The sequence below is a fragment of the Hippocampus zosterae genome, chromosome 11 (assembly GCF_025434085.1).
Source record: "Hippocampus zosterae strain Florida chromosome 11, ASM2543408v3, whole genome shotgun sequence".
Lineage (NCBI taxonomy): Eukaryota > Metazoa > Chordata > Actinopteri > Syngnathiformes > Syngnathidae > Hippocampus > Hippocampus zosterae.
The window spans coordinates 2,567,595-2,589,091 of record NC_067461.1 but is presented as its reverse complement, the minus strand read 5'-3'; the positions used below and the strand labels follow the sequence as shown (position 1 = coordinate 2,589,091).

General features: G+C 45.0%; 2 protein-coding genes across 4 annotated transcripts in view; both read right to left on the bottom strand.

The window, feature by feature from the left end:
- Window positions 1-3,563: 3,563 nt before the first annotated feature.
- Window positions 3,564-21,497, bottom strand: part of ubac2 (UBA domain containing 2) — a 63,472-nt gene continuing 45,538 nt past the window's right edge. Inside the window, exons 2-11 of the mRNA XM_052079782.1 lie at window positions 6,847-6,997; window positions 6,207-6,331; window positions 5,793-5,912; window positions 5,151-5,257; window positions 4,948-5,071; window positions 4,797-4,844; window positions 4,411-4,519; window positions 4,180-4,322; window positions 3,837-3,956; window positions 3,564-3,712 (exon numbers count right to left, since the gene is read on the bottom strand). Of these exons, the coding sequence (XP_051935742.1) occupies window positions 3,605-3,712; window positions 3,837-3,956; window positions 4,180-4,322; window positions 4,411-4,519; window positions 4,797-4,844; window positions 4,948-5,071; window positions 5,151-5,257; window positions 5,793-5,912; window positions 6,207-6,331; window positions 6,847-6,877 (1,035 nt within the window). The 5' untranslated portion in view covers window positions 6,878-6,997 and the 3' untranslated portion in view covers window positions 3,564-3,604. The remainder of the gene's footprint in view (window positions 3,713-3,836; window positions 3,957-4,179; window positions 4,323-4,410; window positions 4,520-4,796; window positions 4,845-4,947; window positions 5,072-5,150; window positions 5,258-5,792; window positions 5,913-6,206; window positions 6,332-6,846; window positions 6,998-21,497) is intronic.
- dachc (dachshund c) overlaps window positions 9,948-21,497 on the bottom strand; it is a 37,379-nt gene continuing 25,829 nt past the window's right edge. For 2 of the 3 annotated variants that reach the window (XM_052079748.1, XM_052079746.1), the window contains 5 exons: window positions 15,847-16,025; window positions 14,188-14,338; window positions 13,650-13,781; window positions 13,412-13,483; window positions 9,948-10,342 (listed from right to left, as the gene is read on the bottom strand). In XM_052079748.1, coding sequence (XP_051935708.1) covers window positions 10,305-10,342; window positions 13,412-13,483; window positions 13,650-13,781; window positions 14,188-14,338; window positions 15,847-16,025 — 572 coding nt within the window. In that variant the 3' untranslated portion in view covers window positions 9,948-10,304. The remainder of the gene's footprint in view (window positions 10,343-13,411; window positions 13,484-13,649; window positions 13,782-14,187; window positions 14,339-15,846; window positions 16,026-21,497) is intronic. The other variant, XM_052079747.1, reaches the window with a different exon arrangement.

Here is a 21,497-nt window from a genome sequence, read left to right as displayed (position 1 = left end):
CACTTTTGAATGTACACAAGTGGACGTATTCCAACTTACTCAAGTCTTTCCAAGCCAGTCAAGCATCGATTCCACATCATCCAGCAGGCTCATGAACTGGTCCTGTTCTCGTGCACACTTTGTCCTCATTAGCAATTAACAATTCACCTCACGAAAGCAACAACGAGGGCACACTAGTCGAGTGACGGTGTCTTACTTGTCGTGTTCTTTTTCTATCACGTTACTGCACTCCCCTGCTTTCCATAAAGCAGCTTATGGTTTCGGTTTTCCCACAGCAGGTCCGGGGCACGGCCCTCCTATCAGATTGGGAGAAAAAAAAACAATTAGAGTCCCAGCAAACTTTCATGAAGAACTAAAAAAAAAACAAGTTGAGCGTAAAATTAAAGTCGCAATTACTCAAGTGAACCGAGCTTAGTCCTAATTCCAACGAACCACAAGCATGCACACCACCTGAAGGCAACATTCCTATATGTTCTTCGGGACGTGTGGCCACTAGTTATGAGCATTAGCATAACGGAGGCGGGAGAACACATGTGACATTGTTCGCCATTCCGCTCATACTTGTGACAATTCAAGGCCTCGTAGTGTGGGCCTCATCCGCCGATCGCCGCAAGTCGTACAAAACGATCACACAAACAGGACGAGAGTGAGGACGGACTGGCGTTGCCATGGCGCACGCTCACCATGGCAACAGAGGGACGAGAGCGACGGCATTGTCGTCGTCTGGGCCGCTGTGGCTGCTCAGATTGAGACATGCATACAGTCGGGTGTGTGTATGGAATGTCGGAGGAGCGTTTTTTAATTTTTTTTTACAGGTCCAAGGTACTAAGTTGAGTGGAAAAAAAGCTGTGATTCACATACTTCCTTCTTAAATGATGACATAATCGTTGAAATAGTGGTCAATCATCTAAGACTTCCATCCATGTTTCATGTTGCTCTGGTTACCATCAAAATCTGAAATTAAACACGGTATTTCATTTCACAGAAGAAGTGGGCCTTCTTTGGATACGTTTGCTTTCATTGTCATTTAATTAAAAACCCTTTGAACACAAAAGACGCAAATTATCATCACAGCTTTTTTTTTTAATTAAAATGAAAAGTGACCACTAATTTGAAAGCCTTTGGAAGCTTGTGTTCTCAAAGGTAACTCACACACATGTAACACGTGCCGGTTTCTCTGGGCCTGAGCTCATTCAAGATGGACTGATGCAAAATGGAATCGTGTTCTGACGAGTCCACATTTCAAAATGTTTTGAGAAATTGTGGACGTTGTGTCCTCAGGGCAAAAGAACCATTCGGATTGTTATGGAAGCAAAGCTGAAAATCTAGCATCTGTGATGGGGTGGGGCTGTTTGTGAGTGATTCATTGCATTTTTGGTTTGTACATGGACCACATATATATTTACAATTGAACAAATTTCAATACTAGTCTGGGAGAAATTGGTCTGAAGCACCAAACATGAACTGTGGCCTGCCCAAAAGTTGAATGGAGGCTCAAAAACGTATCCGTCTCATTTCAAAATGGCTGCCGTGAAAACGGTCAAAAAGCCGGCGGCGCGGAACACCGTGAACACATACCAACAATGGCGTTTTCCTCCCCACTAAATGTTACAGAGTTGAACCTCCGTGGAAGAATTGATGGAAATGTCTGCTCAGTGTCATCGCTGGAGTCGATGGGAGTGGCACACAGTAACCCGGCAACAATAGCTGACTCGCTAGCGACATCTATTGGCTTTTTTGGTAAATTTTGGAAAGCCACTTTTTATTTATGTCCTTTGCTTTCAAATCTCTTAAAAGCTTCTCGTTTTATATGTGCTTAAATAGTGTGAATGTTACACCCTTCTCGTAATTTTAATAAGCTACTTTTGTCGTCTTCGCTTTGTGAATGTCTTCAGTTCTGTGTGTTCATGTTTTGATGTTATTGTGCTTTTGGCTGTGTGGAGCACTTTATGAGTTCCCTTGTGTTCGAGATAAATCAAGTTGTCTTCACACTAGATCGATTATTATTGTGTATCTAATATAACTTTGATCAAGAGTACAGGAACGAGTGCTGGCTCAAATGTAATCTTTTCTTTTTAAAACTAGAACAAGCTAAACTCAATTTGTGTGTACGCTTATGTTATGGGGGTGAATGGGATACTTTGTGAGCAAAGATCGCCATCTGGTGTCCAAATAAAGAAGACATTGCACTGTTGTGAATACGTTAGTTTGTTTTGAGGTACCAGGGGGTAGGGGGGGTCGGGGGTATAAGAAGAAGCCACTATATTAGTAAATGCAGGAATTAGGGGAGTTAAGAACATTTTTAAGGCCTGGACTTGGGTCTTCTATGATGTACAGTACTTGTACAAAAAATATTCACTATGCTGCCAATTGGAAAGTATTTTTACAGTACTCTAAGTATTCTGCAAACCAATTTGAGTACTGCTGATTCAGCCAGCAAAAAAAAAAAAAAAGTTAAAGGTATGACATTTTACTTCAACATTAAAGACAATCATGCGTGTGCTTTTTTGCCTAGAGCAGGAATGTCCGTGTAACTTGGTGAAAGTCAAGCAAGTAGTTCAATCAATCATCAAGTTGATTTATTTCATAAATAAAAATTAGATCTGTTACATGAGATGACCCACCTAACCTGTAAGACGGAACGAACATGCGTCCTCGCAAAGCTCTGCTGCCTTCTGTTGCACTCGCTGACTTGTTCAAAGACAAAACAAAAACAATCATTTTTTTAGACACGTCATATGAGCAAGCGCATATTAAAACATAACTTTTGTTTTTTTTTTAATCTGCCGTGAGATGAAAACTAAAAATAAAAAATAGACAGTCAGATCTGATATTTTGCATACGGTCAGCAGAGTCATGAAGGTCACTGGTTACATTGGAGTGCACGGGGGCGGAAGGGGGGGTCATCGGTTTGGGACCGAGCTTCACTCCTTCAGTAACGACGAAGCAACGGGCCGATCCTGGACGAAGCTCCACGAATGCAGCAGTTATGTCGGGAATACAAGATTTGGATGGAAAAAGAGTCTTGGCCATCAAAACGATAAACAGAATTGAAGCGGGCAAAATTTTTCGCCGAAAAACGTAGTGTTCAATCTTTTTCGGGCTATTTTCGTGCTCCGTTATGCCTCGAAAAAAACAAAAACAAATTTGCTTTCTTCTATGCTACAGGCCTAACAAATGAGTCGTGCGTTGTGGTATCTTGGTGCCAAGGAACTATGTTGAGATGACTTGAGGAGCGTCAAAGGGCTTTGACTTCCACAGGCGATTACGGAAGGCGACAAAAACTTTTTTTTTGTTGCTTTTTGCGGCATGGATTGGTCCCTGTCCCACTCAAACATCGATGTGATCAATGTTTGATTTTTTTTTTTTCCTCGTAACATGAGGCCTGTCGTTTGTCTATTTGTCCCCATGATTTATGCTCCAAACCTCCCCCGGTCGGTTGCAATCGTTCCTTTCGAGGCGCGATCAGCCGTACGCAGCCTTCACATTACCTACACAAAACATCTTCGTCCACCATCTTTTTTTTTTTCCAAACATGTCTCTGCCTTTCTGTTTTGGGCCGCGCGCCTCTTCGGTTTGGTTCTCATCCCGCTCTCGCCGGCTCTCAGTGCTGCAGGAGGAAGTTGGTGGCCATGTTGATGTCATTGTTGGACACTCGGAGGGCCTCGAGGGCGTCCGGCCGGGAGAAGCCCATTTCCACTAACCTGGCCACCTGCCGAAGACAACGCACATTATGCGGCGGGATGCGACGGGAGAAATATCATGGCGGCATACTGCGTATTATTTTCCCCTCGTGAGAGTTTTTTGATATGAAGGATGAGCAAACGCGGCCGCACCTGCTCCTCGGCGATGGAGTTGTTGTCGGATGGCGGCGGGGGAGCCGAGGGCTGCGTCGGAGGCTGCGGCGGCGGTGGCGCCGGTCTCCTGCGTCTCAGCGAGGGGAACAAACTGCTCCACTGCGGCAAGAGACAAGAATAACAAACGCACGTGAACATAATGCCTCAGTTGACGTGACTTTGACAGCTGTTAGCCCCGCCTCCCTGACAAGCCGACGCCCAACCTTCAGTCTTACAAATTCCCGGTATATTCCAATGTCCTCCGACTTTGACAGTTCCTGGAATTTCGCAACCGGGACTGACCCTTGACCTTTAGTGAGACGACGGAGGAAGCGTCCGTTACTTGTGCTCGATGTCTGGAGTTGGCGCGGGCCTCGTCCAACTGGGCCAGCAGCAGCTGTTGATCCAGTCGGTCCATCCGCTGTTGCCTCTGGATGTCCAGCGTGGCGCCCATCCCCAGAGGCGCCTCGCCGATCGGTTGAGAACCTTTGGAGTGGTCACATCGACACAAAACGCCGCCATGTTTGGTACGGCGCCGCAGTGGAAAACGGTGAGGGCGCCGGATTGGACTCACTGGAGAAGAGGGGCTCCAGGAAGTAGCGTGCGACGGCACACAGTCGGGCGGGCACAAAGAGAAAGTTCTGCAGCCAGAGGACGTTGGAGTGATACAAAGCGCCCGAGACCTAAAAAAAAAATACAGGATAGAAATCAAAACATTTTGGGGGTATTTTCTTGCATGGTTCAGTTTCAACCAGTGGACCCTCAGGATGGAGAAACAGGCCGACTACAATGTTCTAGAATTCTTTGGAGTATTTTCGAGTATTTTCCCGCAGACACATTGAGAGACTTTTGCTGAAATTTGTAACGGTCAAAAGTGTAAACGATTTCCGGACTCTTGGACCTGATTTTCGCCACTTGATTTCTGAAGGGTCCACCGTCTTTCCTCGTGACGTGACTCACCAGCCCGCTGAGCGCCAGGAGCCACATGTAGGGACCGGACGTCAACAACTACGTGGACACACCGGGGGGGGGGGGGGGGGGGGGGGGGGGGCGAGAGTCGTCATTCTGCGCACCAAAAAAAAAGCCGAAGGGAGACCGACAGAAACCATACCTGCAGTCCGACGATGTAGACCAAGGTTTTGTTGGTGATACTGATGAGGCCCAGCACCTTGGTGACGGGCACCCTGGGAATGGACCAATAGAAAGGCACAAAGAGGGCGAAGACGGGGGCCAGCCTGTGGAAGGCAACAATCAAATTTGAGAAAACTTTATTTATTATTATTATTATTTTATTATCATCAAAACGCTACTCACAGCCCCGCGGGCAACTCCTCCACTTTGTTGTCAAACAGGAACGAGACGGACTGAGCCAACAGCAAGTCCAGCAGTGCCGAGACGCACCAGGTAGCCAACAGGAAGGACTGAACAACAAGGCACGCAAAAACGCAGCGTCGGGAGCTCCATTTGGCTTTTGAGTGTCTCGGCATGATTTTGCGGCCTACAGTAAGCTCGCCGTTTGGCATTTAACGTTTTGGACATCCTGACCTGCTCGGAATGGAAGCTGAGTGTTTTGATTTGGTTTTAGTCCATAAATGAGCATTTTTTCTAAATTTGACGGGATAAGTGAACCTTTTTTGGGGTGCTACATCTTTTTGTTGACTTGAAAGCAGACGAGTAGAATGTCATGGACGTTTTGAGCATGGCGTCTCTGATCCACTGGTACCAGCGTTAGTGGTACCCCCCCCATCTTCGCTCAAGCCATGTCAATATCGTCCTTTTAAACAACAACTATGCCCAAAAGTTGAAGTCAGCCATTTTGGCTTGTAGCAGCCATTTTGGGCAAAATTTGGCAAACTCCAAACAGGGAAATTGGCCCAAATGAGCTCTAACCGGTCTCCATAGTTATCTAACGTGAACGCAACATGCCGCCAAAGTCTGCTCATCATTGGTACTCACGGCAAACTTCCTCGAGCCGAACCTCCTCTCAAAGATTCGGAAGTTGTAGATGAGCATGCCGCTGCAGAAGGAGTCTTTCACGTCCAGACACACCAGCCTGCCGCACAGCAACCGCCACACCTACCGCAACACATGCAGATTTTTTAGGCAGCTTACCAAGGTTCATCTTGTCCCCCTCCCCCCGAATAATCTTTCAAGTTGGATTTTTTTTCTCTTTCTTCTTTCTACATACATTCTTGTTGCTGGAGGCTGTAAATTTCCCCAGTGTGGGACGAATAAAGCATATCTTATCTTATCTTATAGTTTTGTGTGACTGGTGAAGGAGTGATGATAAGATATCGGAAAAATACTTTTGATACTGAATTACGGCATGTGTCGCGTCAGATACTTTTCACACTTGGACTCAAGTAATACCTGCAGTTGGTGGCTGACCGCATGCAGGTTGTACTCGAACATGTGCTGGTACTGCGGCAGCAGGCTGAGCATCACCGTCAAGCCGCTCAGCACCAGCAGGAGGCCTTTGGACAGAGGAGCCTTGTCTGGAAAATACAAACCAAACAAACCATGTGGTCAAACGGGGCCGTCGATGTTCGACCTGTATGTTCGAGTGTTTATGCGTGGTATGCGAGTTCAGGTACTTTGGGAGGATATATGTGGACATTATGCCGATATTAAAAAGGAGATGCTTCTTATGAAATCTTTTAAACGCAATTGAAATTAAGGGAGCGTCCGCTGTGATTTTACTGCTGATCTGGCCCGCTTCACGTGCAATTAGGCCGTTTCGTGAATCCTGTAGTTGACACCTTTGGTTTGAGAAAAGCCTTTTTTTTTTTAGGACAAAAGATGTAACTTTGACTTAACATTTATATAATTAATTGAGAGATTTTTGCAAGTCCATCATAGGCTGTCTCGGCCAAGCTCGCTCGAAATAATAAAGTAGATTCAAGTGGTGGCGCTGCCTGAAAAAAAACGAATGACAACTAGTGTAACATGCGAATCTACTACGCTAAGCTAGCCGAGTCGCTCTCAACTGCCAAAGAGCGGGAATACTCACACAGGCCGTGGGAACCGGTGGTGGTGAACATGACGTCGGGGAGCTTGAGAACACGCGGGGGACACACGGTGACGTTTCAAAACAAACTAAGACTGAAACAGCAAGGTGGGTTTGAAGCAGCAGTCCATGCTGGCTGGGATGAGGAGTGCAGAAGTAGCAGGACGGGAAGCGGAAGTAAATCGCCAACGACACTACGGAAGCTCGACTAGATCATAACAGTTATGAATGCTTTTCTTTTCTTTTGCGTTTTTGTTTTTCCTAAATAATAAGCCACGTAATTCCTCCCGTTTGGTCGCTAGAGGGTAGTGTTTCATTGGGTTTTAAAACGAAAACGGCAAGGCAAGACATTTTATATGGCATAGGTAACTGCCTCAAATAGTTAAAATAAAATAAAATAAAATAAGGCAACATTTAAAGGCAAAAACTGAGGAATTTAGGAACATGATTTTGTAAAACAAATAATAATAATATATATAACATTTATAAAAATCGTAAATCTGAAAAAAAATGCTTAACCTGGATATACAAATAAAAGCAACAAAACGAAAAGGGTGACCACTTGAAAATGACGTTAGCATATATTATTTTATGGAAAAAAAGAAATCATTTTGTCAGTATTATTTTTGCGCTATATAAATCAGCTTGTATTGTATTGTATTATTGTAATTGTTATTATTATTGTTCATTATTATTACTAGTAGTAGTACTATCAACAGTATCATGAAGAATTTTACATATTTCTATTAAGGTTTGTAAAATTGTTAACATTTACATTTAAAACCATTGCTAATATCAAGTTTCCATTTTTTCCAATTAATATTTTAGGATTTTTAATAAACGATATAAATGAAAAACAATAACAAATATCAAGACTTTTATTTAGGTCTAAATTATTATCCCCTATTTTTTCATGTACTACCATTGTTGTAAATAAGAAACGTAAAATGGACTGAAATTAAAATAAAGTAGTAGGTTAAATTTAGGATGAAATGAGAAAGGAAATTGGTATTCACTGTCTCAAAATTGTTAGCTAGGTGAGCTGTCTCCCATTGCCATCGTGGCTGTGTTTCATGTCACAGTCAAACATCGTTACACCTTTACATCGACTGAAGAGCAGCCATCTGTTTCATGTCACCTCAAACGCACACACGGGTGTCATAGTTTGCCACGGCGCAAGTCCCTTTCGAGTCGGCCCTGCTGCTTTGCCTCACTCGGCATCAAACGCGGCAGACGCGGGCCTTCATCAAGTGCGGCTACGGGGCCGACGTCTTATGTCCAAGTCCAACAGCTGTCTAATAGTGTTGCGTGCACGGGGACACGGCGGCCCGTTAGTTCCCATTGGTTAGTTCCTGCCCATTAGCTCCATTTGCTTGCCGGTGGTCAGACGTTGAGTGCGAGGAACAGCTTGCTAATTGTGTTTCAGACCTTCTCTGTCACCAGCGTAGGAGTCGGGTCTAAAAAGGTTGCTTTGCCCCTGCTCTCCATCAAATGTAATCAGATTAAACAGCACAAAGACGTGTACGTGTGTGTTTGCATGTGTGTGTGAGTGTGCCAATAAAAGAGAGAGCAGATTTGGAGACAGCCTTGACTCCTGCTGTTTGCTTTGTTCATTAAGAGGAGATGAGCAGATGGTTTGCTGCTCTGCTGTGTTCCGCGCCCGCGCGCACACACGCATTCAAGCCTGTCACCTTAGCTTCATCCTCTATTTATCTTTTCCATTACACATCTCTCGGCAGGACAGTGTTACTTCGTGTGTGTGTGTGTGTGTGTGTGTGTGTGTGTGTGAAAGACAAGGGAGTGTGAAACAGTAGAAGTGTGCCCAATGAAGACACGCTAAAGCTCTCCTATTCACCGCACCGACTCTGAGGTGGTCATCCAAAAAAGGTGATGAGTCATCCGTTATTGCATTTGTGAGTCACACTGCGTATTTAAGGAGGACAAAAAGTCCAGTGACACATAGACGGTCAAATCGTCCAGTAAATGACATTTAACAAGGAAACAACAAAAACCCCATACCACATCAGATCCAGTATTGAGAAGTACAAATACTTAAGTGGAGGTGAAGTAAAAATAAAAAAAAAAATCCTCTGCAATATGTTCTGGGGTCTAGTCGAGTAAAAAAAATTAAAAAGTATTCTAATTAGTTCTGAAACTGTAGACTATGAATTAATCAGAAAAATCCATCTGTTTCAAGGGGCAGCCATTTTGTCCTGTAGTGGCACCTGGTGTCAACTGAAATCGACATCCCACACGGGCTACACCAAGCAAACGTCACAGCTCACCTGTTTTTGGGGTCAACTCCAAAAAAAGCGCAAAAGGAAAGGGATGGATAGAATTTGAAGACCTTTTTAAAGGAGCAACAAAAATGCTTACAATAATTAAAACAAGGGCGGCCCGGTAGTCCAGTGGTTAGCACGTCGGCTTCACAGTGCAGAGGTACCGGGTTCGATTCCAGCTCCGGCCTCCCTGTGTGGAGTTTGCATGTTCTCCCCGGGCCTGCGTGGGTTTTCTCCGGGTGCTCCGGTTTCCTCCCACATTCCAAAAACATGCGTGGCAGGCTGATTGAACACTCTAAATTGTCCCTAGGTGTGAGTGTGAGCGTGGATGGTTGTTCGTCTCTGTGTGCCCTGCGATTGGCTGGCAACCGATTCAGGGTGTCCCCCGCCTACTGCCCGGAGACGGCTGGAATGGGCTCCAGCACCCCCCGCGACCCTAGTGAGGATCAAGCGGTACAGAAGATGAATGAATGAATGAATGAATAATTACAACAATTTCTACCTTTGACATTTAGAAAATGTGGGGAGACATTTGAACAAGAATCATGGCACAATATGACGCACAATATTTGCTTCTGCGGGGCACACAAAATTAAATAATGGGCCAGATCTGGCCACTGGGCCTCGAGTTTGACACCTGTGGATTCAAGCATAAAAGTTTCCCTTCATTCATCAATATTTTTAATCGTCAAAAAAAAAACTCTGTCAATTCTTCTCACATGAAAAAAAGTCAACCCAATAAAAGAACACAAAAAAAAGCTTTGTGGGAAATGTGGTGGTGGTGGTGGGGGGGGGGGGGTGCGAAACGAGCGAGGCAAAGACACATTTTCATATTAAAAAGTATTTGTATTGTCTTGTCAAACTGCCCTACTGCATAACATACACCATACATGTACTGACTATACAACATGCCTTTTCTGGATTATAACAACAAAAAAAGCAATGACAATATATGTACACAGCTGGGTAACAAGTTGGACTGATCTTTGGGCCCGAACAAAAAAAAACAACAACAACAACTCCGCCCCTGGGCCAACGGGGGTCTCCGTTGAAAGAAACACAAACAAACACGTCATCAGAATAAAGGAATTTTCCGTTACTACCGTCCAGGATCGAGTGATAGATGCAATAAATTAAAGGTAGAGAAGAGTGGAAAAGTTCAAACGCGTCCGCCTTCGTACTTCAATACATCGCGGGCGTCTGCAGGAATACTCGGCCCTCTGAAAGAGACGCAAACACAAGATGAGCGATTTGAGCGCTTTTATGGCGAATCCTCCAAACGATCGTCAAATTTGATGCCGATGCGTCTGCCCGCGTGAGACCGCGTCAGCAGAAAATATTCACGCTATAACGCCGCCCCATCTGTCGAGGATGTCTGCTTGGGAAAGGGCATCGGTGTCAAACTCCGGTCCTTGAGGCCCCCCCCCCCCTCCCGTCCCGCATGTTTTCCATTTCTCCCTGTTGCAAAACACCTGAGGATCGATAGCAGGCTTCTGCGGAGCTGGTCATTTGAATCGGCGGTGTTGCAGCAGGGAGAGATGGGAAAACATGCGGGACGGCGGTCCTTCGGGGGGGCGGAGTTTGACACCTATGCGATAGGGGCTCGTTTGGAGAAATTCCCCAGTTGGAGCTTATCAAAGTACCAGCCCTGGAATTTGTCCGAAACTCATGCGCTACATCAAAATGGTTGACTTCCTGTTCGACTTGCTCAATGGGTCCTTGAGACGTGTTTGTGCATTCTGACGAGCGCCCAACTTTGCTAAAACTGGTGTCACGAGCTTGGTTTTTTTTGGTCTTCTGGTGAAAATGCGACAGTATGGTTACATCAAGGGAAAAAAAGGGGAGGTAGTTGCTATAGAGTGCCTCATTGTCTGCCATGAGTGTGAGCGCGACACGATGAGGGAAGAAGGAGGAAGGAGGAAATGTATTTTAAAAGTTCGACTTGACAGCCAGAGTGCAGACAGGTGATTGCGGCTCATATAGTCGTTAGTAGAGTGCCTTGTTGTCTGCCATGAAGGTACACATGACACAGGGAGGAAAGCGGAAGAGGAAGCAGGAAATTATTCTCGATATTATCGTTCAATTGGACTTGGCAGCCAGTGTGTGTGGACCGGGCGGCAACTGGAGGTTTTACGCCGATAGACAAGATTCTGTCGATAAAAATAGACGATTCAGTGAAGCGCACATGCATGTTTTTGCCATGCATGACGGCAGCCCGAGTACCTGAGATTTGAGCACACGAGTGAAACCTCCCCGGCCCAAAAAAAAGTGAATTATTTCTGGAGGAATGCGTTTTATGTAAATATCATACATTGCTTTGACCAAAAGGCCAGTCATAAAAAGCACTTTATAATTTTTTATTTTTTTTTTAAGGCGTTTGATCCCCTTTTCTGTGCGATTAAACTTCCTGGCACAAAGGAAGCGCATCCTGCCCCCGCTGTCTGACAGACAATTCCCCTTTAAATGATTTATTGCTGGGTGTTAATTATGCAAATGATGTCCAAACAAACTCATCACGAGAACAATTAAGACAGCCGTTAATTAGTGGCCAGTTCTCTTCCTGCTTCACTGGCATTCAATTAAAAAAAAAAAAAAAAAAAAAAAAGGGTCTTGGAACAAGCTCGCTGTCTGCTGCAGCCGGCCCGAGGTCCGGGTCTATTGGGTAGTTGGAGAGGGGCTTGGGGGAGTGGGGGTTAGAGTAGAAGGGGTCTCTTGCCAGGAACGCTGTCGTTCCTTCTCTCATTTTCCTCGTTAATCCAATGGTGGTGGAGACAAATAATAAATATATTAAACGTCGCAGTGCATTAAAACAGAAGTTGCAATCAAGCCTATCGTACTCAGCGGCGTTTCTCAGAAGGGCTCTAACTCCCTGCGAGGTGGGGAAAAAAAAAAATCACTGAAAAGTCCTTCCAGTAGACTGGAGGCATCAAGTGAGAAAAACGTGATCAATTACTACCCCTGACCAAGGGTGTTGTGCTGCAGCTCTCGTGGCTTGGTTGTAAGCGAGTGCCTCCACTAAATAGCTTTAGCTTTAGCTTTAGAAATAGCTTTAGCTCCTTTAACCGTAGATGCTTTTGAATGTTGTCTTTTTAATCCCTCCATGCCCCCTGTAACCTGATGAAATGATAAATTGTCCCCAAAAGGGTTAATTGTGTGAAACCCACTGAGTGAGTTTGTAAAATGAATGCGCTACAAAAAGTTAACTTTTTGTTTTGGAGGTTCAGTCGTTCGATCGATTCTTATAATTTTTTTTTTTTGCTTTGTGTTGCGAGTTCGTACTTGTCTCATTGGTTAGCTTTTGAAATCGTCTGTCGAATTCAAACGGTTCGATAACGCAAGGAACATGACTCACGTCGGTATGCATTATATTTATGTGTTATACTGCCCCTTTGTGGCCAGCGCATGCATACAACAAGGAGTAGCACGATGCCTATTAAATTGGAGGTGGAAAAAAAAGGACAAAAAATATTAAATTCATTTTTTGTCCTTTTTTTCCCATCCAAAAGGACAAAAAATATTAAATTCATTTTTTGTCCTTTTTTTCCCCTCCAAAAGGACTAAAAATATTAAATTCATTTTTTGTCCTTTTTTCCCCTCCAAAAGGACAAAAAATATTAAATTCATTTTTTGTCCTTTTTTCCCCTCCAATTTAATAGGCATCGTACTACTCCTTGTTGTATGCATGCGTTAGCCACAAAGGGGCAGTATAATACATAAATATAATGCATACCGACGTGAGTCATGTTCCGTGTGTTATCGAACCGTTTGAATTCGACAGTAAATTTCAAAAGCTAACCAATGAGACAAATACGAACTCGCAACACAAAGCAAAAAAATGAATTTAATATTTTTTGTCCTTTTTTTTCCCCCTCCAATTTAATAGGCATCGTGCTACTCCTTGTTGTATGCATGCGATGGCCACAAAGGGGCAGCATAATCCATAAATATTATGCATACATTTATTAAAATTATATTTGATTTGTTTTTTTTACAATATGTTTTAATAAAGTGCAGTACTGTACTGTCCCAACTTTCCTCACATTTGTTGGCATTTTGATGGGATTTGAATTCGTTTGCTGGCCAAACTTTTTCCTCTGAGTGCCACATACAGAACAACGGAACGCCAATTTGTTATTATTATTGTTATTAGATGGATGCTGCGAGCCCTGTTAAATGATCATTTTTATTTTGTCTATATTCTTCTACGCCACACCCCAGCGGAGTTCAAGCGCACTAACAAGGACACAAGCCGCCGTGAGTCGCGGCTCGACGGCTCTTTTGTTGGGCACCTTGCACTGTTGCCTTAACGTCCAGCCTGTCGTCCTCCAGCTTGACGACGTCCGCGTCCTGGGTCACGGAGTCTGTCAAGAGAGAGGCGGCTGATGATTGATGCGCTGCGCTTTGGTCATTAATGAATAAAGGAAGTCAATTATAAAGCTAATGAACAGTCGGGGTTGCCGGCAGTTAACGCTTGTTGACATTTATGTACAAAAAAAAAAAAAACAATGCTTTGTGTTTTCGGCTAACCTGAGAGTGCGCCGGCGGCGTGCTGCAGGAAGCCGTGCTCGGCCTGATCTCGAAGTTTCACCTCCTCTTCCAAGGCTTCCTGAAGTCTCCTCTTATTCCTCTTTTCCTTCTTCAGTCGCTTCTGAATGAGAACTGAAAGAATTAACAGGAGGAGGAAAAAAGCGATGATGCCATCTATTAGTTTTGGCTCGTCTGGAGACTGACATCATATCGAGAAAGCTCAGGTGAGATCATCAGGCATGAGGTCAGCGTTGTTGCACTCACTGTTTGGGACGGGAGATTAGCTTCGAATGCAAACTCTCTTGAGTTAGCTTTTTATTTTCTACATTTAAACTCGTCAAAACACTTTTTAAACACATTGCAAACATATTTGTATGAAGAAAAAAAAAACAGGATGCATTGTAGTTTCTGTGTGTGCCTATAGGTGGCGGGGCTGCATTCGGTGGTGTTGACATCACAGAGTCTGTGCGCGAGTGTCCGGATGTGAGCTGTGGTCGACAGCAGCGGCGGTGCTTTCCGTCCCAAATAAAGTTTTTACCTCGGTTTTTCTGCTCCATGCTGAGCTGCCTCTCGAGCGTCTCTCGCAGCTCTCGCTCGCGCACCAGCTCCATCTTCAGCTCGGTCCTCTCCAGGTGGTCCTGCTTCTCCTGCGCCCGGGCGTTCTCTATGGCAACCCTCAGGAGACCCTGCTTGGAGACACACACGGGCGCACATCAACAACAGGTTACACGCCGGAACGCCCAACAGCTGCGGAAAACATTTGACGGCGGCCACGCAAAAATGGAATTTGCATATGAACTTAGGGGGGAATCGTGATATACAAACAAGGGTGAGAATTTTGGCACCATTCAATAACTACAAAGAATTTCTGTTGTTTGAATCGAAGGTGTCACAATGCAATCAAATCCCAGTTGAGCACTTTTACTTACTTACTTTGACTTTCATATATTAAGAGTAGAAGATATTAGTTTTCTCAAAAACAGCACCCACACACAAAAAAAATCGTGGAATGGAAATTTTTCTAGGAAGGAGGTTTTACTTTGTGGCCATCGATAAATGACGAAGCAAATGTTTGGCTTAAAACAAAAACTTTAGCAGTAAATATTTAAGTAAGCCAGAACTTGCACAACTTAATGAATTATAACTGAGCATAAAATATTTATGTTTATTTCACATTTAAATGGATTGAATTTATTCAAAATGTTTGAATATTGTATTTATTTTATACAATAATTATCATACATTTATGATGTATTTTTTTTATCCATATATTATGCCCTGAAAAGGAAGAACTTTTTAAAACCACGGTGGGTTTAATGCAATTTATTTATATTTTAATATATTTTTCTTTTTCTCTTAATTTATTTATATTTTAATATATTTTTCTTTTTCTCTTGATTTATTTATATTTTAATATATTTTTCTTTTTCTCTTAATGTATTTATATTTTAATATATTTTTCTTTTTCTCTTGATTTTATATTTTAATATATTTTTCTTTTTCTCTTAATTTATTTATATTTTAATATATTTTTCTTTTTCTCTTAATGTATTTATATTTTAATATATCTTTCTTTTCTCTTGATTTATTTACATTTTAATATATTTTTCTTTTTCTCTTAATTTATTTATATTTTAATATATTTTCCTTTTTCTCTTAATGTATTTATATTTTAATATATTTTTCTTTTTCTTTTAATGTATTTACATTTTAATATATTTTTCTTTTTCTCTTGATTTATTTATATTTTAATATATTTTTCTTTTTCTCTTAATTTATTTATATTTTAATATATTTTTCTTTTCTTCTTAATTTATCGAAACAACACGCTCAGTCATTTTATTTCTTCTTATAAAACGACGGGTAGGTCTTCCGGTGTCATTCCCATCTTGTGTGTAGCTCAGAACTCAAAGGGGTCCGTTTCGGTTGACAAACCAAGTTCTTGCTTTTGATTTTTTTTTTTTTATCTTCACAGAGTGAAAACCAAGCTGGCGCTGACTCCTCCACAACAAAGACGTGAGAAGCAGGCCACCGCACGCCCATCGCAATTGAACCGGATCCTAAATGTCTGCGCCTCCTCGGCTATTTACCATTGCGTGGCTCTCTAAAGAGCGCGTCGGCGTCGCCCTTCTATTCATCTCGGAATATAATAGCCGCCGTGATAAGAATGGCAACAAAGCCCCCGGCAGAGCCTCACCTGGATGTTGGTGAGCAGCGTCTCTATAGAGGACAAGCCTTCCGGGAAGATGAAGGGAGCGTGGTGGAGACCCGCTGCGAGCTTGTGTCCCGCGGGGTACGGCGCCTTCTCGCAGCCGCCGTCCCTGCTCGCCGGGGGGTGTTGGTACACTTGTCTATCACCGGCCAGCGGGTTGGATTCTGCCAGACATTGTGGAGAACATTTCTCAGGCCCTAATATGGAGATACTGTTACGGTCTCGGCGGCCCGGTAGTCCAGTGGTTAGCACGTCGGCTTCACAGTGCAGAGGTACCGGGTTCGATTCCAGCTCTGGCCTCCCTGTGTGGAGTTTGCATGTTCTCCCCGGGCCTGCGTGGGTTTTCTCCGGGTGCTCCAGTTTCCTCCCACATTCCAAAAACATGCATGGTAGGCTGATTGGACGCTCTAAATTGTCCCTAGGTGTGAATGTGAGCGTGGATGGTTGTTCGCCTCTGTGTGCCCTGCGATTGGCTGGCAACCGATCCAGGGTGTCCCCCGCCTACTGCCCGAAGACGGCTGGGATAGGCTCCAGCACCCCCTGCGACCCTAGTGAGGATTAAGCGGTTCAGAAAATGGATGGATGGATGGATGTTACGGTCTCGCGCGCCAGTCAGAGTCATGAACAGACAAGTAACGCAAACATGTTGAATCAATCATGATTTATGACGGATTTCGAACGGGAAAAAAGTTCAGAACGGCGGACGAAAGGTACACAAAAAATAGCAATTTGTTTTCATGACAAGAACCGTTGTCATTTCGTTGAAAATGCACTGTATCGCTTATCGCAGGTCGAAATTATGACCTCTGAACGTCACAAACCGGTGGAACTCGAAGAACAAAAATGGACCCCCTACAGGGCTCCTTTTCCTGACAGCGTAAATATTACCAGTTGTTAAAAAAAAAAAATCGTTCTTACCGCTTATCGAGGGTCGCGCAGATTTACAAGATGGGAATTATGAATTTGTCGTGGCCTGGTCAGTCCGCTGTCGGAATGTACATAAGTGGGCTGAAATGCTCACAGGCCATTGCTAATGTTGAACCGTCAGCACCCCCCCCCACACCCCCCCCACAATGGTCTTCACTTCCGCAAAAATGCACTATTATGCACCGCTTTCCAATTTATATTTTACCTGCAATTAAATTCAACAAACGCGCTCCAGCCTCAACACGAAAAAAAAAAAAAAAAAAAGATAAAGGCGCTTCAAAAATAAATCACAAAGACATTTTCTCATTCTTGCCCGTAAAGCATTTTTATGACGACGTGCCGCATTTTGACAGCTGCTGCTTAAAGTACCTTCTGAATTAAAATCTTATTCTTGTGACCGACGCGAGCACACTCTTCAACAAATCCGGCCAGATGCTATTTTGGGTCTCCGCAACACATTTGAATAATTTACAGCTTTCTAATTTGTTGAGTGAATTTCTTGTAAACACATAAAAAGCACATATTAAATGGGTGTTTACACTAATCTTTGTGCCGGTTTAGGATTTCTCTTTTTATGACATGGCAGCGCGCCGATTGATAATGCATCACAGCTTGACGTGGCCCATAAAAAAAGCAGCAAAGAAGAAGAAGAAGAAGAAGCTGCATTATGGATGACCATCTGTTTGTACACGTGAGAAGCACGCGGGTGCGCGCCCGCCGCACGGTAGCGGCGCGAAGTAACATAGAGCGCAGAGACTCAAGGTGCTAATAAATCAGCGTGTTTAAAAAAATGGCCGCAGATAGAAGACAAAATCCAAATCAAGCCGCTCACAAACATTTTGGCCATGTCCCCCTAAATGTGTCAAATCGCACGCCGCTGAAAAACATGGATGCTACTTTCTATGCTCCCAATGAGAGGTGCTAGCCACCAGCTAGCTCGCAAATAGAGACGTTTAATACCACTTTTTTTTTCTCCTCACCAATACCTCCAGTACTTTTGCTACATAAAATTTAATTGAACACAATGCCGAAAAAAAAATGTCAACTAAGACCTTTCTTTCTAGTACAGATGCCGACTCGCCGATGTGGTATCGGCGAGTGGTATCGGTATCGGTACCTGGTATCGGTACTCTACGAGCCATTCTATGTGGCTCCACTTGACATAGCTAGCTAGCTAATTGTAACATGTAGTGGTAGAAATGTGTTTAGGAATACATCTTTTCATTCATTCATCTTCCGAACCGCTTGATCCTCACTAGGGTCGCGGGGGGGTGCTGGAGCCTATCCCAGCTGTCTTCGGGCAGTAGGCGGGGGACACCCTGAATCGGTTGCCAGCCAATCACAGAGCACACAGAGACGAACAACCATTCGCGCTCACACTCACACCTAGGGACAATTTTGAGTGTTCAAACAGCCTGCCACACATGTTTTTTGGAATGTGGGAGGAAACCGGAGCACCCGGAGAAAACCCACGCAGGCCCGGGGAGAACATGCAAACTCCACACAGGGAGGCCGGAGCTGGAATCAAACCCGGTACCTCTGCACTGTGAAGCCGACGTGCTAACCACTGGACTACCGGGCCCACAAACTACATTAGAAACTAAAATATAATTCGACTTTACAGCATCTTTAGGTGCATTTCATGTAAATTTCCCCAGTGTGGGACGAATAAATGATATCTTATCTTATCTTATTTTGTCAGTCTTTTTTTTTTTTTTTTTACTTTGACTTAATGAATCCAATCAGTAATTACACTTTTACGAGACTTTTCCAGTAAGGGTGTGTACTTATAAAGTTCCGAATGCGAGTACTTTGCCATCTACAAACATGAGCCGTGTTTAAAATCCATGTTGGATCCTTTTTTTTGTTTTTTTTGTCAAAAGTGTCCGTGGAGGCCCAGCAAAGCTTAAACACGCAGTTTCATATTCGGACACTTTTTTTCCTCTCCTCTGTCTCATCTCTATGTGACAAATGACAGTGTTTTCTCCACTTAGCTGACCGCAGCATCTTTCAATCCCCCCCCCGCCCCCCCCCCCCAAAAAAAAGAAAAACGTTGACTTGGCCTCACATCTTGGCAACTGTCACATTCAAGGTGTTTCACAGATGAGAAACATTGCCCACCCCACCCACTCACTCTCTCCAACCACATACACACACACACGCACGCGCACACACACACACACGCACACACACCTTCGTCTATTACTTTCTAGCTAAGAGCATTGCTCTGCAGAGAAAGGTAATTAGCAGGTGCTGGCGAGCTCAGCGGAGGGCATCCAACGACACTCCTGTGGCCCACACAAACACATGCGCACGCACACACACACACACACACACACACACACACACACACACACATGCACATACTGATAGCCCGCTGAAGTGCGCAGTCAGCAGCGTGGGCTCCCCAGGCTCCTTGGATGTGACTGATCCTTTATTGAGTTACTGTTTTACGCCTACTTTACCTCACTCTCTCACACACACACACACACACACACATATCTGCGGCCCGTTTGATCATTTACCCATCTCCCTAACCAAGGTCACTGTCTGTCCCCCGCCCCCCCCCCTTTTAAACTTCATTGCTCTTTCTTTGCGCTCTTATTCCTCTCCCGGCCGTCCCCGGGGGGCATCGAGCATCACCACGTGAAGACTGCCAGTCAGCGGAAGAGAGAGCGAGAGATGGGAGGGATGGAGGAGAGGTGAGTAAAGGGGGGGCGGGGAGGGAGACAGAGCCGGAATAAAATTCTGCTGATGTTTGGTTAATGGGAGTGAGGTGTCAGGGATGGCCTCTGATCTTTGTTGCATGGAGACGTTTGTTCAAAGAGCGCAACGAAACAGCACACACAGCCAAATCGGATTCTCTCTCAGACGCACACGCACGCGCACATTTAAGCACAATGGATTGACAGAATGACAGCGCCGACGTGCCCTCTGAAAATTTTGCCCCCCCGCCCCCACTCCTGCCCGATCCGCAGAAAGAAGCATGTAATCCGGCAAATGTACGCAGGGCTTCATTTGCATGCGGGAAAAATCAATTCAAAGTCAATTGCATAAATGCGCCGTCCAACCCCAAGGAGGCCTTTGCGCGTCACCGTCACCGCCTTTGTCAATATGTTCACGGCGACCTGACAGCACCCCCCCTCGCGCCCGGCCCTCACCACGAAAAATAAATAAATAAAACAACCCTACCTGAGGATGCCTTTGTGATTTGGGAGATTTGATTTCGGGAATAATGCGATTGGGCATTAGAATACATTTGCACGAGGGCGCCCCCCCCCGCTTGATTTTTTTTTCCGCTGACTGTTTGTCCTTGAGCAGTCCTCATTAAGCTAATGCAAAGCTCACGGGCAGAGAGAAGCTAAACAAACTGACGTTGCAGCGCCGCGCCGACGCCGGGGCCCTAACGACAGGGAGGCGGGGTCGTTATGCAGATGAGGCGCGGGAGCGCCGCCCGGCTCGTTAAGGCCCGCGGCCCGGCAAACGGTTGGGCTAATGCCGCGCCGTCCGACGGGATGGTTGGCCTTCGGTCTCGGCGGGGGGGGGGGGGGGGGGGGGGGGGAGCGCAAGGCCGTCATCGACCTGTTGTTGGGAAATGATGATGCCGTTGCTCGCTGTGCCTTAAGTCGTCAGAGTACAGTTTTGGAACTCTCAGTCCCGTTGTACAGATATTTGAGATTTTCTTGGGAAATGTACTTGTTGTCATTTGGTCGCCGCGCTTCCAATCGCAAAAAGTCAACGTTCGTGGAAGGAAGAAAATAAAAAATAAAAAATGAATGAAAGAGTCGGGGGCGGCCCAGTAGTCCAGTGGCTAGCACGTGGGCTTCACAGTGCAGAGGTACCGGGTTCGATTCCAGCTCCGGCCTCCCTGTGTGGAGTTTGCATGTTCTCCCCGGGCCTGCGTGGGTTTTCTCCGGGTGCTCCGGTTTCCTCCCACATTCCAAAAACATGCGTGGCAGGCTGATTGAACACTCTAAATTGTCCCGAGGTGTGAGTGTGAGTGCGAATGGTTGTTCGTTTCTGTGTGCCCTGCGATTGGATGGCAACCGATTGAGGTTCTCCCCGGGCCTGCGTGGGTTTTCTCCGGGTGCTCCGGTTTCCTCCCACATTCCAAAAACATGAATGGCAGGCTGATTGAACACACTAAATTGTCCCTAGGTGTGAGTGTGAGTGCGAATGGTTGTTCGTCTCTGTGTGCCCTGCGATTGGCTGGCAACCGATTCAGGTTCTCCCCGGGCCTGCGTGGGTTTTCTCCGGGTGCTCCGGTTTCCTCCCACATTCCAAAAACATGAATGGCAGGCTGATTGTACACACTAAATTGTCCCTAGGTGTGAGTGTGAGTGCGAATGGTTGTTCGTCTCTGTGTGCCCTGCGATTGGCTGGCAACCGATTCAGGTTCTCCCCGGGCCTGCGTGGGTTTTCTCCGGGTGCTCCGGTTTCCTCCCACATTCCAAAAATATGCATGGCGGGCTGATTGAACACTCTAAATTGTCCCTAGGTGTGAGTGTGAGTGCGAATGGTTGTTCGTCTCTGTGTGCCCTGCGATTGGCTGGCGACCGATTCAGGGTGTCCCCCGCCTACTGCCCGGAGACAGCTGGGATAGGCTCCAGCACCCCCCGCGACCCTAGTGAGGATCAAGCGGCTCGGAAGATGAATGAATGAATGAATGAATGAATGAATGAATGAATGAATGAATGAAAGAGTCGGTT